This window comes from Meriones unguiculatus, chromosome 16 (assembly GCF_030254825.1).
Source record: "Meriones unguiculatus strain TT.TT164.6M chromosome 16, Bangor_MerUng_6.1, whole genome shotgun sequence".
Lineage (NCBI taxonomy): Eukaryota > Metazoa > Chordata > Mammalia > Rodentia > Muridae > Meriones > Meriones unguiculatus.
This window is the reverse complement of record NC_083363.1, coordinates 27,117,356-27,130,799: the sequence shown is the minus strand read 5'-3', so window position 1 is coordinate 27,130,799 and position 13,444 is coordinate 27,117,356. Positions and strand designations below refer to the sequence as shown.

The 13,444-nt window shown below is 45.9% G+C and overlaps 1 protein-coding gene and 1 long non-coding RNA gene across 7 annotated transcripts in view; one reads left to right on the top strand and one right to left on the bottom strand.

Moving 5' to 3' along the window:
* Micu1 (mitochondrial calcium uptake 1) overlaps positions 1 to 1,583 on the top strand; it is a 162,605-nt gene extending 161,022 nt beyond the window's left edge. For all 6 annotated transcript variants that reach the window (XM_060369507.1, XM_060369505.1, XM_060369509.1 and 3 more), the window contains one exon: positions 692 to 1,583. In XM_060369507.1, the coding sequence (XP_060225490.1) occupies positions 692 to 849 (158 nt within the window). In that variant the 3' untranslated portion in view covers positions 850 to 1,583. The remainder of the gene's footprint in view (positions 1 to 691) is intronic.
* On the bottom strand, positions 25 to 13,373 carry LOC132648370 (uncharacterized). Its single transcript, XR_009586767.1, has 2 exons — positions 13,145 to 13,373; positions 25 to 201 (listed from the first exon to the last, which is right to left on the bottom strand). It is a non-coding gene; the product is annotated as an uncharacterized LOC132648370 (long non-coding RNA).
* Between the last annotated feature and the right edge of the window lie 71 nt (positions 13,374 to 13,444).

Sequence of the window (13,444 nt, the reverse complement as noted above, 5' to 3'; positions counted from 1 at the left end):
AGGAGTGCACTGCCATACCCAGTACGCTTTTCTCATTTCCTGTAATTCCACCGTGCCTGTGGGTTTAAATTAGTGACCACAAGAGTTTCAAAATGACAACAGGATGATTCCTGTTGTAAGATGATTCCATTTGTAAGATGGCTTGAAGCTGTGTTTTCCCAAATTGCAATTCTGATGATCCCCAAAGAAATGTAATTTTCTCTGGAAAAAAGAAAAAAAAATATATTAGCAGCCCTCCCCATATACACACATACACAATCTACTGCTAGGAGATGAGAGGCACAGTGTCAACATCTCTAGAAAGAAGATGGCACAACTCTGCCCTTACAGAACATGAGGACTGCCAGGGCCTATATCAAGCAGTAGAGAGAGAGAGAGAGAGGGGCTAGTCTCAGCATGGAGGAGGGTTCAGTTCCCAGCTCCCCTACAGCAGCTCCAACCATCTGTAGCTCCAGTTCCAGGAGATCCATGCCCTTCTGACCTCCTCAGACATCAGGCACGCTTGCAATGTGTATATATGCAGGCAAGCACTCATGTGCACAGTTTTGAAAGTTAAAAGGAAAGGAGAGATAGAGTCCCATCCAGCTTGGCTGAGTATGTGCTTGTCTACAGAGAGGGTATGAGGAGTGGTATTTTCTCAGTAGCTTTGTCCCAGAGTTTCTCCTTACACTTCTGTTTCTTCATTCTCCAGGCAATGGGGAGCTGAGCAATAAAGAGTTTGTTTCCATCATGAAGCAGCGGCTGATGAGAGGCCTGGAGAAGCCCAAGGACATGGGCTTCACCCGTCTCATGCAGGCTATGTGGAAATGTGCCCAAGAAACTGCCTGGGACTTTGCTCTGCCCAAATAGTATCCCACCTCCTGCACCCTTAGCACCCTGGACCCCCTAGAATGGCCCTTCATGCTGCTGCTGCTTCTGGGAGTAGTAGCCCTGACCCCCATCTTTTTCTGGGAGTGACTTCTGGGCTAACCTGGCTTCCCTCTACACCCTTCTGCTAGGCTCTGAGTGCAGTCAGTTCAAAGGTTCTGAAAAACCTTGAACAAGTGGAGACCTTAGCTCCTTTAACAAGTGCCCTGTGGGGAAAGAATGAATGCATGGGCCCTTCCCAATACCTGCCAACCCTGAGAGGCATCTCACCCTCCAGCCTCTCTCGATGTGGATTTATGTTAATGAGAACAATACCTGCTCTTCCTCCTCCTCCTCCTTTTTTTTTTTTTTTTTTTTTTTTTTTTTGAGCTGCAAGTTTGAAAATACTCTGGCAGGAATACTCTGGCAGGCAAAAGGAAATCTGTGATGAATGATACTGAAGATGACCCTATCACCCTGTGCTGGCAGGAAGCCTGGCCAGAAGACTATCTATACATGGTGACTCCAGGAAGCCTTGTGTTCCCAGCAGAATTCCAGATTCAAAGTAGCTGTTTCATGGTTCTCTATGCTCTCAGGCCCTGGGATGTCTCTGGGACCCTGCCTCACCTGACCTCCTTGTATCACCTTCCCTCTCTACGGAGCCCAGACCCAGCTCAGAGTCTATTTGCCCCATGTCTAAAATATCACTTTAACTATAAGAGTTTGCAGTAAATATCTCCAAGGGCTCTTGTGTCCTTTCTTTTTAGGCCTTTTCTCTGGGCCCATTTCATTTTGTGTTTGTAGCAATAGACCATGTTTTTCTAGCCAGAAGCTGCAACTTTCTCATCACAAGTAACTTGAGGCAGGGACAAAAAGTAAAGGTGCTTGGACATTAGGGTGACCATGTCCCATCTCAGTTGGAGTGAAATTTTCTTAAGGATTATAGTACATGGTCCCTGACAAGAAATTTACTTGTGGATAGACTATAAGCATCCGGCATGGTGGACCTGCATTTTCAAATCCACAGCGACAGTGTCTGGTGGGCTCAGCCACTCAGTGTGCTGCTGAGCTAGTCATCTGTTCCCCATCTGTTCCCTCAGCTAGTAAGTGGCAAGTTGAGCTAAAGGCACCCTAAGTTCCTTCCCATGAGCCTCTCTTTCAGCTCTCCAGAACCTCTGGATTCTGCCTCAGCTTAGCGTTCCACCCTAACCCAGAACACAGCCAGGTTTTACTAGGCAGCAAGAGCTGCGACCTCTGCCCATACATGCACAGGAAGGCAAAGGCCAGCACTTCCTCCAGGACCTCCTCCCTTCCACTTCTGAGAACGCTTGCCTCTCACTGCTTCCTGCTCCTTAGACTCACTGTCTTCTCCACTCTGCCTGGCCTCTAAGTGCAAGCTTGGCTTGCTGGCTGCTCTAAACCTAAGGCATCAGCGCAGTATAAGTGGTTCCAAATTTGTCCTAGAACCCATGCATGCTCTCTCCCCTGTTCCCCCTCTCCAGAAGTCCATCCATGGCCTGGGTGGGACATTCACTTCTCTCCACAAGCAGAGTTCTTCAGGGAGCAGCTGGGCTTTCTTAGCCTGAGGTTCAGTGTGATCCAAGGAGACAAGAGGAGGAATCCTAGAGACTGTTGCTAAGCAAAGGGAACTTAAGAATGTGCCATAGGTTCTGTTTTGTTTTCAATAATTTCAGTTGCTTCCCCCGACCTAGCTATGGCACTCTAGAAGCTAAAGGAGAGACATGGACAGTGGCTGCTGCCACACAGTGAAGAAGGGACATTATGGGCCGGGGACCCTGTTGCTGTGGCTGTGCACCCTCTGCAAGGCTTGCACAGACAGACCAAACCCACAGGGGCCATGAGAAGCCTCAGAAAGTCAGCCTGAGGCTGGCTCAGCTGTGGGCTTCCATCGCCACCTGCTGGCAGAACAGCTCAGTTCAGAGAGAGTAGCTGTCATGCTGGGTGGCTTGCAGCATGGCAGAAGGAACTATGAAGAAAGGATCTAACTGCAGTTGAAAGAGGGGGATAATATTAATGTACTGGCTTCTGGCTTTAGAGTACCAGTGTTAAATTAGTAAACATGTGTTCTTCATGCTATTCTAGCTGCCAGCTGCTGTGGACCAGACTTTAACCAAGGAGCATGCATCCTAGAGAGGAAAACAGGGAGAATTCCTCAGTATAGAGAACCATCCTGCCATCTGATCCCCACCTGCTTGTTCACAGCAGGCCTGAAGAAGTGGGATTTGAGGTGTTTGGGGTCTGTTTGTTGTATTAAATAGACCTGTGAGTTGAGTAGGAGCTCCAAAGACAGAGAGGAAGGAGGGCCATGCAGAAGCTGAGCATGCAAAGGTCCAAAAGCCAAGTCCATCTTGGAAATGAATGCAGAATTGCTAACATGGATTAGGGAGTGTTTTTTAATTATGATAGCCAAGTGTGGCAAGTATGGTAGCACATGTCTGTAATCCAAGAAATGGGGGGTAGGGGGTGGCATAGGCATTTTGAGATCAGAGCCAACCTGGAATAGATAGTGAAACTGTCTCAAGCAAAGGGGGGAAATGAAGATAATGGTCATAAAAAGTAAGTCAGGAACAATCATGGTGAACATTTGAGACTGAGGGTATAGCTCAGTGGCAGAGTTTGTGTCAGCACGCCAGAGGCCCTGAGTGCAACCACGAGTATTACCCATTGCTCAGAACTGGACATAATAATGGGTGTGCCATTTATGGAGGCAGTGAGAAGCTCACTGACAACATGAACTCAGTATGCACGGTGTCCTGGGTTTGGATCCTAGTACCATAAAAAAAGGACATAAAGGGAAATTAAGTAATTTCTAGTGGGGCAGTGGTAGTACACACCTTTAATCCCAGCACTCAGGAGGCACATGCCTTGTATCCAGAGGCAGAAGCAGGAGGATTTCTGTGAGTTCAAGGCCAACCTGTCTACAGAGTAAGTTTTAGAACAGCCAGGGCTATTTAGAGACCCTGTCTTAAATAAATGGATGGGTGGATAAATAACTATTATCTTTGATTCTTACTTACAAAAGATAGTCTCACAATATGCTAAGTACCTGCCTCAACAGGCTGTAAGGAGATGGAGAGTTACAGGACTAGGGAGATGTCTTAGCGAGTAAGCACTTGCCACACAGGCCTGACAACGTGAATTTAGGTTTGGATCCTCCAAACTCAGTAACAGAAGAGACTCTAATTTGAGCTGAGCCTCTCCTGTGGGCTGGAAGGCGAAGACAGAAGAATGCTGCAAAGCTCAGGGACTAGTTCTCTTAGCATATGCAGCAGTGAACCCTATCTCAAGATGGCAGGTAAGGGCTGGCACCCAAAATTATCTTTTGACCTCCACATACATGCACTGGAGTATGTGTGCCTGAACACATATGGTAACAACGAGAAAGTAACACAAGTGTAAATAAACTTGGGGTTACAGGCATGTGCCACCATAGTCAGCTGTGAATAGTGCTGGGGACTGAACCCATAGCTTCCTGCATGCTAGGCCAGCTCTCTACCAGCTGAGCTACATGTCCAACGTTAGGAATTTTTAAATGCATAAAATTACCAATAATAGCATAAAAAGTATTGGGAGGTGGGGGAAAGATTGGGTGATGGTGGCACATGCCTTTAATCCCAGCACCTGGGAGGCAGAGGCAGATACATCTTTGAATTCCAGGACAGCCTGGTCTACAGAGTGAGTTCCAGGACAGCCAGGGCTACACAGAGAAACCCTGTCTTGGAAAAAATACTGTGAGCAACTCTGTGCCAATAAATTTGAAATTACTGTTTCCTAGAAGATATCTTTACGAGATAGACATAAAGGGAAAAATCCAAGTAGCTTAATCACAATAAATGTAATCCATAAAAAATTACCACAAAAAGTGCCAAACACAGGGAGAAATGCAACTATGGGACCCTGTAATCCCCAGTAAAAAGTTGGGATAGCCATATTAACTAGGAGCCACTGAGGGCTCTCAAGTGGGAGAATGCTGTAATACACTTAGATTTTCTAGTGCTGAGGCTGGAACCTATCACCTTGTGCATACACCAGCCAAGCACTGTACACTCGGCTGCACTCCCAAGACCAGTCCTGCATTTTTGAAGTCCGTTTTCTTGAGATGCATTAGGGTTTCAGTGAAATCCACTATGAGTCTTAAGCCCCACTAGAACAGTGATTCCCAACCCTCCTAGTGCTGTGACCCTTTAATACAGTTCCTCAGGGTGTGGTGATACCCAACCATAAAATTACTTCTATTGCTACTTCATAACTAATTTTACTGCTGTTCTGAATCGTGATTGAGATGTCTGTTTTCTGATGGTGTTATGAAGGGTTGTTTGACCCCCCAAAAGGAATTGTGACTCACAGGTTTGGAACCACTGCCCTAGAAACTTCTATCAGGCTGCAGAGCTGAAGGAAGTGAACAGGTTTAGGAGCAGCTGAGGTCACAGGTTATGTGACTGGAGAAGGGGCAAGCATAAGGTGTGAGACATGGAGGCTAGCCAGGTTGTCAGTCATTTGTGATAAAAGCAGACTTGTGATTGGGTAACAGTGTTATATGGTTGCTCTTTGCGGCCCTGCAAAGCTGAGAGAAGAGCTGGATCTACCAGAAAATGAGCCATTCTTCGGAATGCGCAGGTTGGAGCTTCAGAGGTGGCTGAGCAGTTAAGAACATTTGTTCTTGAAGAGAATCCAGATTCAGTTCACAGCAACTACATGGCAGCTGTCTAGGACTACAGTTCTAGGGCATCTGAAGCCCTCCCTCTTTTAATAGCCAAGGATACCAGGCGTGCCTGTGGTACACACATAAATGCAGGCAAAACATGCACACAAAATAAATATTTAAAAAAGAATGTAGAGGTGCCTGCAAGGCATCGAGAGAAGTATCCTGTAGGTAGGCCATTGTAAGGGTCCAAACCCAGGAAAGATGATCAACAATGGAAGTCTCCCCAAGTTATACTCCCGATTTCAAGGCCAGCCACCAACCCATTAGCACATGAGCTCTCTGGGGTTGGTTTCCAACGGTAAAGTACTGATAGCTGCTCCACATCTCTCTCAAGGGAAACTGGGATAAAGGTTGAAACAAAAGGACTTTAAATTTAAAAATAATTCCTTATGATGAACCAGCCAGGAGACAGGCCAACTTTGGTGGACGTGTGACTGCCATGTGCCTGTCTCTCCAGCATCCAGAGACCAGTGTGGAGATCAAGATGTGCCAGAGGATATATTCGTGAGTCTACAAAGAACTGATTTGCCTGTGAGGTAGTCCATGCCTATAATCTCAGCACCCTGCCAGAGTAAGGCAGGAGGATCACCACAAATTTGAGGCCAGCCTAGACTTCATAGCCTCTAAAAATAAAGTTTTTCTGTTTTTCCAGTGTGTGTGTCTATCTATATACATAAAAGCCAGAGGCAGCAGGTGTCTTCTTTGGCATTCCACCATAATTTAGAATTGTGTTACATGTGTCCCTGTGTGGTGATATGTACATGTGACTGCAGATGCCCACAGAGGCTAGAAAAGGACAATGGATCTCTTGCAGCTAAAGTTATAGGTAATTGTGAGCCACCTAACAGGGGTACTGGAAACTGAACTCTGGTCAGTGTGCATGCTTTGCTGCTGAGCTGCCTCTCCAGCCCCACATTCCACCTTTTTTTTTTTTTTGGATACAGGGTCTCTCTCACCAGATTTGTGGCTTATCATCATTTGACTAGGCTCACTGGCCAGCACAGTTCAGAGATCCCGACTCTACCTCTCCACTGCTGAGATCACAGGTATGTGCCACCGTGCCAAACTTATTATGTAGGTGCTGAAGACAAGACTTTGGTACTCATGCTTTCATTGCAAGCACATTCTAAGCCATCTCTCCAGCTATGCCCCAAGCCCATTATGTTTATTTTAATACTTTACTGGAGCCGTAGAAACAGCTCAGCGAGTAAAAGCACTCCAAACTGAGGACATCAGTTTGATCCCTGGGGCCCACATGGGAAAATTGAATTTCAAAAACTGTTCTCTGACTTTCACACATGCTCTGTGGCATGAGTGTCACCCCACTCTCATGTATACACACACACACACAAAAAAAAAAAAGAAATGAAAACTTAATCCCAGCAGAGGTAGAAGTAGACAGATCTCCAAGTTTGAGGCTAGCCTTATGTACTCACTCTACATAGTGAGTACCAGAACAACAAGGGCTGCATAGAGAGACCCTGTATTTTACGGGGCCAGCGAGGGAAGCCCATGGTGGTGGCACAAACCTTTAAGTCAGTTCTAGCACTTGGAAGGCAGGAGCCAGCCTGGTCTACAGAGTAAGTTCAAAGATAGCCAGGGCTACACAAGGAAACCCTGTCTCAAGAAACAAAGAGAAAAAAGAAAACAAAAGCAAATGTGTTGAAGCCCAAAGTGAAAATCCAATTACCTATCAGCCATTCTTGCTCTTGGATGAATTACATTCATCCTCTGCAATGTGAAGTTTAGGTTTGCTTTCTTTTTCTTCTTTAATGATGTGAGGGATTGACCTTGAGGTCTCACACTAGGCTATGGTTTGTCCTCTGACCCATACTGCCACTCTGTATCAGGCCCAGGAATCACTGTTGGCAGGGCAGAGTTAGACTGAACATCAGGTAGGTGTGGAACTCAGATCTATGTATCCATTATCAGTCTCCTTCCTTACCTTGCCTGCCTTTCCGCTGATACACATTATAGTTTAGGCAGAATGTTGAAAGCAAGATTTTGAGCCTCAAAGCTTTATGAAAGGAAATGTGTGAATACAGTGTCCTCTAACAGACCTGGTCACCAGGTGGTGTCACTGAGCATCATGACAGAAAAAGGAATGAGTACCACCACTGATAAGTTCCTCCTGAATGAGCTATTAGGAAGTGGGTACTATTTGAAAAAAGCAGATCACTGAGGGCAGTCTGTCTTTCCATCCCTCTTTCCCTCCCTCTTCTTCCTGGACGTCATGAAGTGAAGTGTTCACTATACCGCTGTCATGATGGCCTTCCTCACCACAGGCCCACAACAAAGGAGCAAGCCAACTGTGGACAGAAGCCAGGAGCCAAAACAAATCTGGTAGGCCCTGTGCTCAGGCCAGGGTTAAATGAGATTAAGTTCTTGGCCTTGCTTTGGCTAAATGCAGGATATAAAGACTCACAAACTGAGAAGGCCACTGTGCAAGGTGAGAAGAAGGTGACAGCTCTATGGGATCCAAGCTTAAATGATTCAAAGCAGAGAGGGTTCTAGGAGGAAGAAGGCACTTTCTCAGCTTCAGACCCTGGCTCAGGTGTCAGTCTCTGAGGAGACCCCTTCCAGCCCTAACAGCATTGGAGCTGCTGATGGTTCCAGCATCTGGAGCCTACAGGGTGCCACAGCATTCCCTTCCTCCTCTCTCCAGCCTGGGCTTCCTGAGGTCAGCTTCTGTCCTTCTTCAAGGTGCATCTCAGGATCCCTAAAGCTCTGACTTCCAGAACAGACACATGACTACTAAATTAATTTGTCAGTTCACAGAAATGATGAGCTTCCCAACAAGACCCAAAGAATGAGTGATATAATTGGACAGATTGGAAAGATAATTGAAAAATGTGCAGGTAGATAGAAGTATTAGATGTGGGAAGAGAATAGGGGGAGACAGTCAAATGTGGTGCTGAAGACACTCAAGGGTGGGTGGGCTCAGGTACAGTGGCAGAGCCAGGTGAGGCTTTTGCATTGACCTCTGGGTATTCAAAGGAGACCACCAGAGAGCTTTGTGTTTAAACTCTAGCAGTCCAGCTGGTCAGGAAAGAAATTTTCAGGTTTTCTCTCAACAAAACTGTGACATTCTCACCCTGGTATACAGGCCTTAACTCCAGCACTGGGGAAGTTGAAGCAGGAGGGTCACAGCAAGCTAAGGCTTCCCTGCTCTACAGGGAGAGCACATTCAAAGGAGAAAGAAGTGTAACTGCAGTTCATTCCTGGCACAGGACTGTTCTGTCCTGGAGACAGGATTTCACTCTGTAGCCTAGGCTGGCCTGTAACTTACTGTGTAGATCCGGCTAGCCTTAACTTACAGCAGTCCTCCTGCCTCAGCCTCCCAAGTAATAGGATTACAAGTATAAATCGGGGTGGTGGTAGCACATGCCTTTAATCCCAGTGCTCAGTAGGCAGAGACAGGACTCAAGATTGGCCTGATATAGGACCGCCAAAGCTGCATAAAGTTAAGAATCATGTCCCATAAAACAAACAAACAAAAACACATACGAGTGGCCTGGAGTGATACTCAGTGGATAAAAGCACTATCTGTTCTTCCAGACATCCTGAGTTCAATTCCCAGCAACCACATTGTAGCTCACAACCATCTCTACTGGAATCTGATGCCCTCTTCTAGCATGCAGGCATACATGCAGATAGAACAATACATAAAATAAATATAATCTTAAAAAAAAAAACTACAAAAAAAAAGTATGAGTCTCCATACCCAGCCCTACATTTAAAACCTAGATCTAAAAACCAAGATGCTTAGCATGAACTAGGGAATGTGACTATCTTTGTGGGCTTCTGAGAATTTAAAGTAGGGATGACAACACAGAGGCCATTTCGACTACTCCTCAGGCTCAGGTCATTTTTCCGCTATTCAGGCCAGAAGCAGTTCTGCCTGCTCTGTGCCCTACACACGATGCCCCTGGTTCCCAGAACCACAAAAGGGAGGGAGCGAGGGAGTTAAAGAAAGAGGAAGGAAGGGGATGAAGGGGAAAGGGGAGGAGAGGTAGGAGGAGGAAGGGAGGCCAGCCCAGCAGCAGAGGGAAAGATAGGAAACAGAGGCACAAACAGTTCCCACATCTACCACAGGAATGCTCAGCCACCTCTCCACATCCTTACTGATAAGGACCTGCTGTGGTTTGATAAGAATAGTCCCCACTGGCTCAAATATGTGTGAATGCTTAGTAATCAGAGAGTAGCACTATTTGAGAAAGCTTAGGAGGTGTGGACTTATTGGGGGCAGTGTGTTACTGGAGGTGGGCTTTGAGACTCTAAAAACCTATGCCAGCCCCACACCCTTTCTTTCTCCTTAAGGGTCAGGATGTAGTTCTCAACTACCTCCAGCACACAATCTGCCTTGACTGTCACCATGCCATGATCCCTGCATGATGATAATTGACTCAGCCCCTGAAACTGTAAGCAAGCCCCAATTAAACTTTCTTTGTTTCTTTATTTCTTTGTTTTTTGATTTGTTTTTAAGACAGGGTTTTTCGGTGGGCTCTCTTTGTAGACCAGGATGACCTCAAACTCAAAGAGTTCAAGGCCTGCCTCTGCCTCCCAGAATGCTAGGATTATAGGCATACGCCACCACACCTGACTTCCTTTCTAAGGTTTTTTTGAAACAGGATTTCTCTGTGTAGTCTTGGTTGTCCTGGACTCGCTCTATAGACTGCCTGGCCTCGATCTCACAGAGATCTGCCTGTCCCTGCCTTCCTGAGTGCTGGGATTACAGGCTTGTGCCACTGTGTCTCTTCAGAACAATGCGACAATGACTAAGACACCTGCCAACCTCTCAAGGAGCCAGACAGACTCTTAAATAAATTTTAAATAAGACTTTGCCAAGCTGGGTACAGTGGCACACAACTTTAATCCCGGCACTCAGGGAGGTAGAGCAAGCAGATCTCTATGAGTTCCAGGTCAGCGTGGTCTACAAAGCAAGTTCAAGACAGCCAAGACTACACAGAGAAACCCTATCTTGAAAAACCAAAAGAAAGAGCAAGAGAGAGACTTTGCCATTTTATATGCAGGAGAAGTGGGAGGGCTTGCCAGGTGCTAACAGAACAACCACAATCCAGGTCGTTAGCACACTGATAAAACAGCCCCAACCCCATTAAGTACCCTTTTCATGGAAGCACCCATGGTCACCAAAAGAGGGGACTCCTGACTCTCAGAAAATGAAAGAGAACTCAGACACTTAGAAGGAGATGAAAGATGGGCATTATAGTTCTAGGTCAACAATCCTCAGGGAGGGCCTTTTGAAAGCTCTCTTGTCCAATATTGTTATAAAGAATGAAAATCCCAAATCATTCAATTTTATTTTATCATTCAATGAAGACTCAGGAGCCAGATATTAGGGTGGAAACTTGTTAGCTCAGAGAGGCATAGAAAGCACTCAACTGACCTTCCTACGCAGCTCACCAGGAGGAAAAGACCTGCTAGCCCAGGAGGAGAATGCCGAATCTTAAAGCCAAAGAGCTAAAGAACCAAAAAGTCCCTTGTTCTTCTCCACACTCTCTTAAATACCCTTAACTCAAAGTCCCCCTTTTCTGTTAGTCCCTGTCAGCTGGTTAACTTGCTCTGCCTCTTGACCTAGGGTTAACTTTATTAAATCCTGTGTACAGAAAAGCTCTTGGATTAAAGATGTATGCTGAGCCACACCATAATCACTTGTTTACAATAAACAGAAAGTTCTTGGCTTAAAGCTGTGTTTTATGGCTGAACCACACCAAACAAAAGACAGGTTTTTACAGTTCACAATCTCAGGATTCACAATGGGATCAAATATCTTGCAACACAACATTTAACCATTAACACATTAGGAATTTACTAATCTAGTCAAACAGAGGGATGTCTTGTGAAAGAGACATGATTTCTTCATTACTGAGAGTGTGCATGCAGAGGAGGAGCACAGGGACACAGGGACACGCAGCCTTGCTCTTTAGAGAAATGAGAAAATAACTGAAGGTTCCCAGTGCCTCTGCCTCCATACATGCTAGGCTGCCTCTCCTAAAAGTAATGAGTCCATGTGCCTGTCCAAGGCCAACTGTCCCTGTGTCCCCAGATCCCACATCTTATGTCTAATTGTTCCCTCTCTTATTTAAATCATAAAAATTTCTATTACAAAATGCTATTTATATCCCCATCTTAAGACCACAGAGGCAAGCAGATCTCTATAAGTTCGAGACCAGCCTGCGCTACAAGAGTGGGTTCCAGGACAACCAAGACTACACAGAGAAACCCTGTCTCGAAAAACAAAAAAGACCACACAGAACCTTTTGGGAACACACTTGAAACAATTGCATCACAGTGATCATAGCCTTCCATAAGGCCATCATTTCTCAACATAAAGTCTCAAAGTTTAAACCCTTTCTTCCTCCCTTAGAAACATCCACTTCACTTGGCCCCCAACTAACTCATTTTCTTACCTTACAACACACTTCAGAGTCTCCTTTTCCTGCAGCCTTCTAAATACGGGGCAATGGAGGGCTCTGTAATCCAGTCCTCTCTGCTTGGCACTTACATTTGCTGTAGCTAGTCCCATAGCTTGCTTTAAAAAACATTCACATCACAAAAGCCCGAGCCTTTGATCCCAACAGAGGTAGGCGAATCTCTGTGAGTTCAAGGCCAGCCTGATCTATAGAGTGAGCTCCAGGACAGTAGGGCTACACACAGAGAATCCCTGTCTTGAAAAAAAAAAAAAAAAAAGCAAAGCAAAAAGCACTCATGTCCATTAATAATTTCCAAAATTAGGTTTCCAGCTCCAGCTTTTGGGGCTTGTTTTAGTTTGGGTTTGGTTTTGGTTTTTTGAGATAGGGTTTCTCTGTGTAACGGAGCCCTGGCTGTCCTGGACTCCATTTGTAGACCAAGCTGGCCTTGAGCTCACAGAGAACCCCTCTCTGCCTCCCAAGTGCTGGGATCAAAAGTGTGTTCCCACCTGCCCAGACAGTTTCTTGGTTTTAGTGTTTCTTTGTTTGCTTTTGTCTTGTTTTGGTGGAGGAGTTTCTTTTTTTAAAAAAGGTCTCATTCTGCAACCCTGGCTGTCCTGAAACTCACTCTGCAGACCAGGCTGACCTCGAACTCACAGAGATCTGTCTGCCTCTGCCTCTGCCTCTGCCTCTGCCTCTGCCTCCCAAGTTCTCAGATTAAGGGTGTGTGCCACCACCGCATAGCGTTCTTTAACTTTCATTTGGGCTTACTGTTGTAGTTTCTTGTGAAAGACCATAAGGCAAGAGCGGAAAAAAAAATAGCCGGTGGATTTGGCCAAGTGGAAGTCATTGGGGACTTTCACGAAGTTGCTGTCACTGAAGTGGGAGGTGCAGCCCCAAGCTGCATCCTGATTGGCCTCACTCTGCTGTGACTCTTAACTCTCCCTAAATCCCCCAATAACTCCCCACGAAAATCACCATTTCGAGCCTTTATACTGTTTGTTCCACTTGAACCACTCTTCCTCCAGAGAGTCCCATGTTCTTGTTTCTCCAGAATTCAGATGCTTCTGATATAGTAAGCTAACTTAAATAGTAACCCTTCCCCTCCATCCCCTACTTTTCGCTTTTTGCCTTAACTTACCTGAATGTTTCCGTTTACTGGACTTCTCCCCACCCAGAAAAGCTCTGTAAGGACAGGGTTTTGTTTTGACACCACTGCCACATCAAACAGCAGCGTCTGACCAAAGTGCGTATTCGGTAAACATCTGTACAATTAATAGTCTGACTGGAACGCAAAAGCTACCTCCAAGAACGTGCACGCACTCTCAACTACAGTATTTGCGCTCTAGAGTTCCCGCGCGTTCTAGCGCCTCCTTACCGAACGTCCCCCTTTTAGGAGACATACGGTAGGGCTTCCGCCGGGTTCAACCCTCACTCAAAT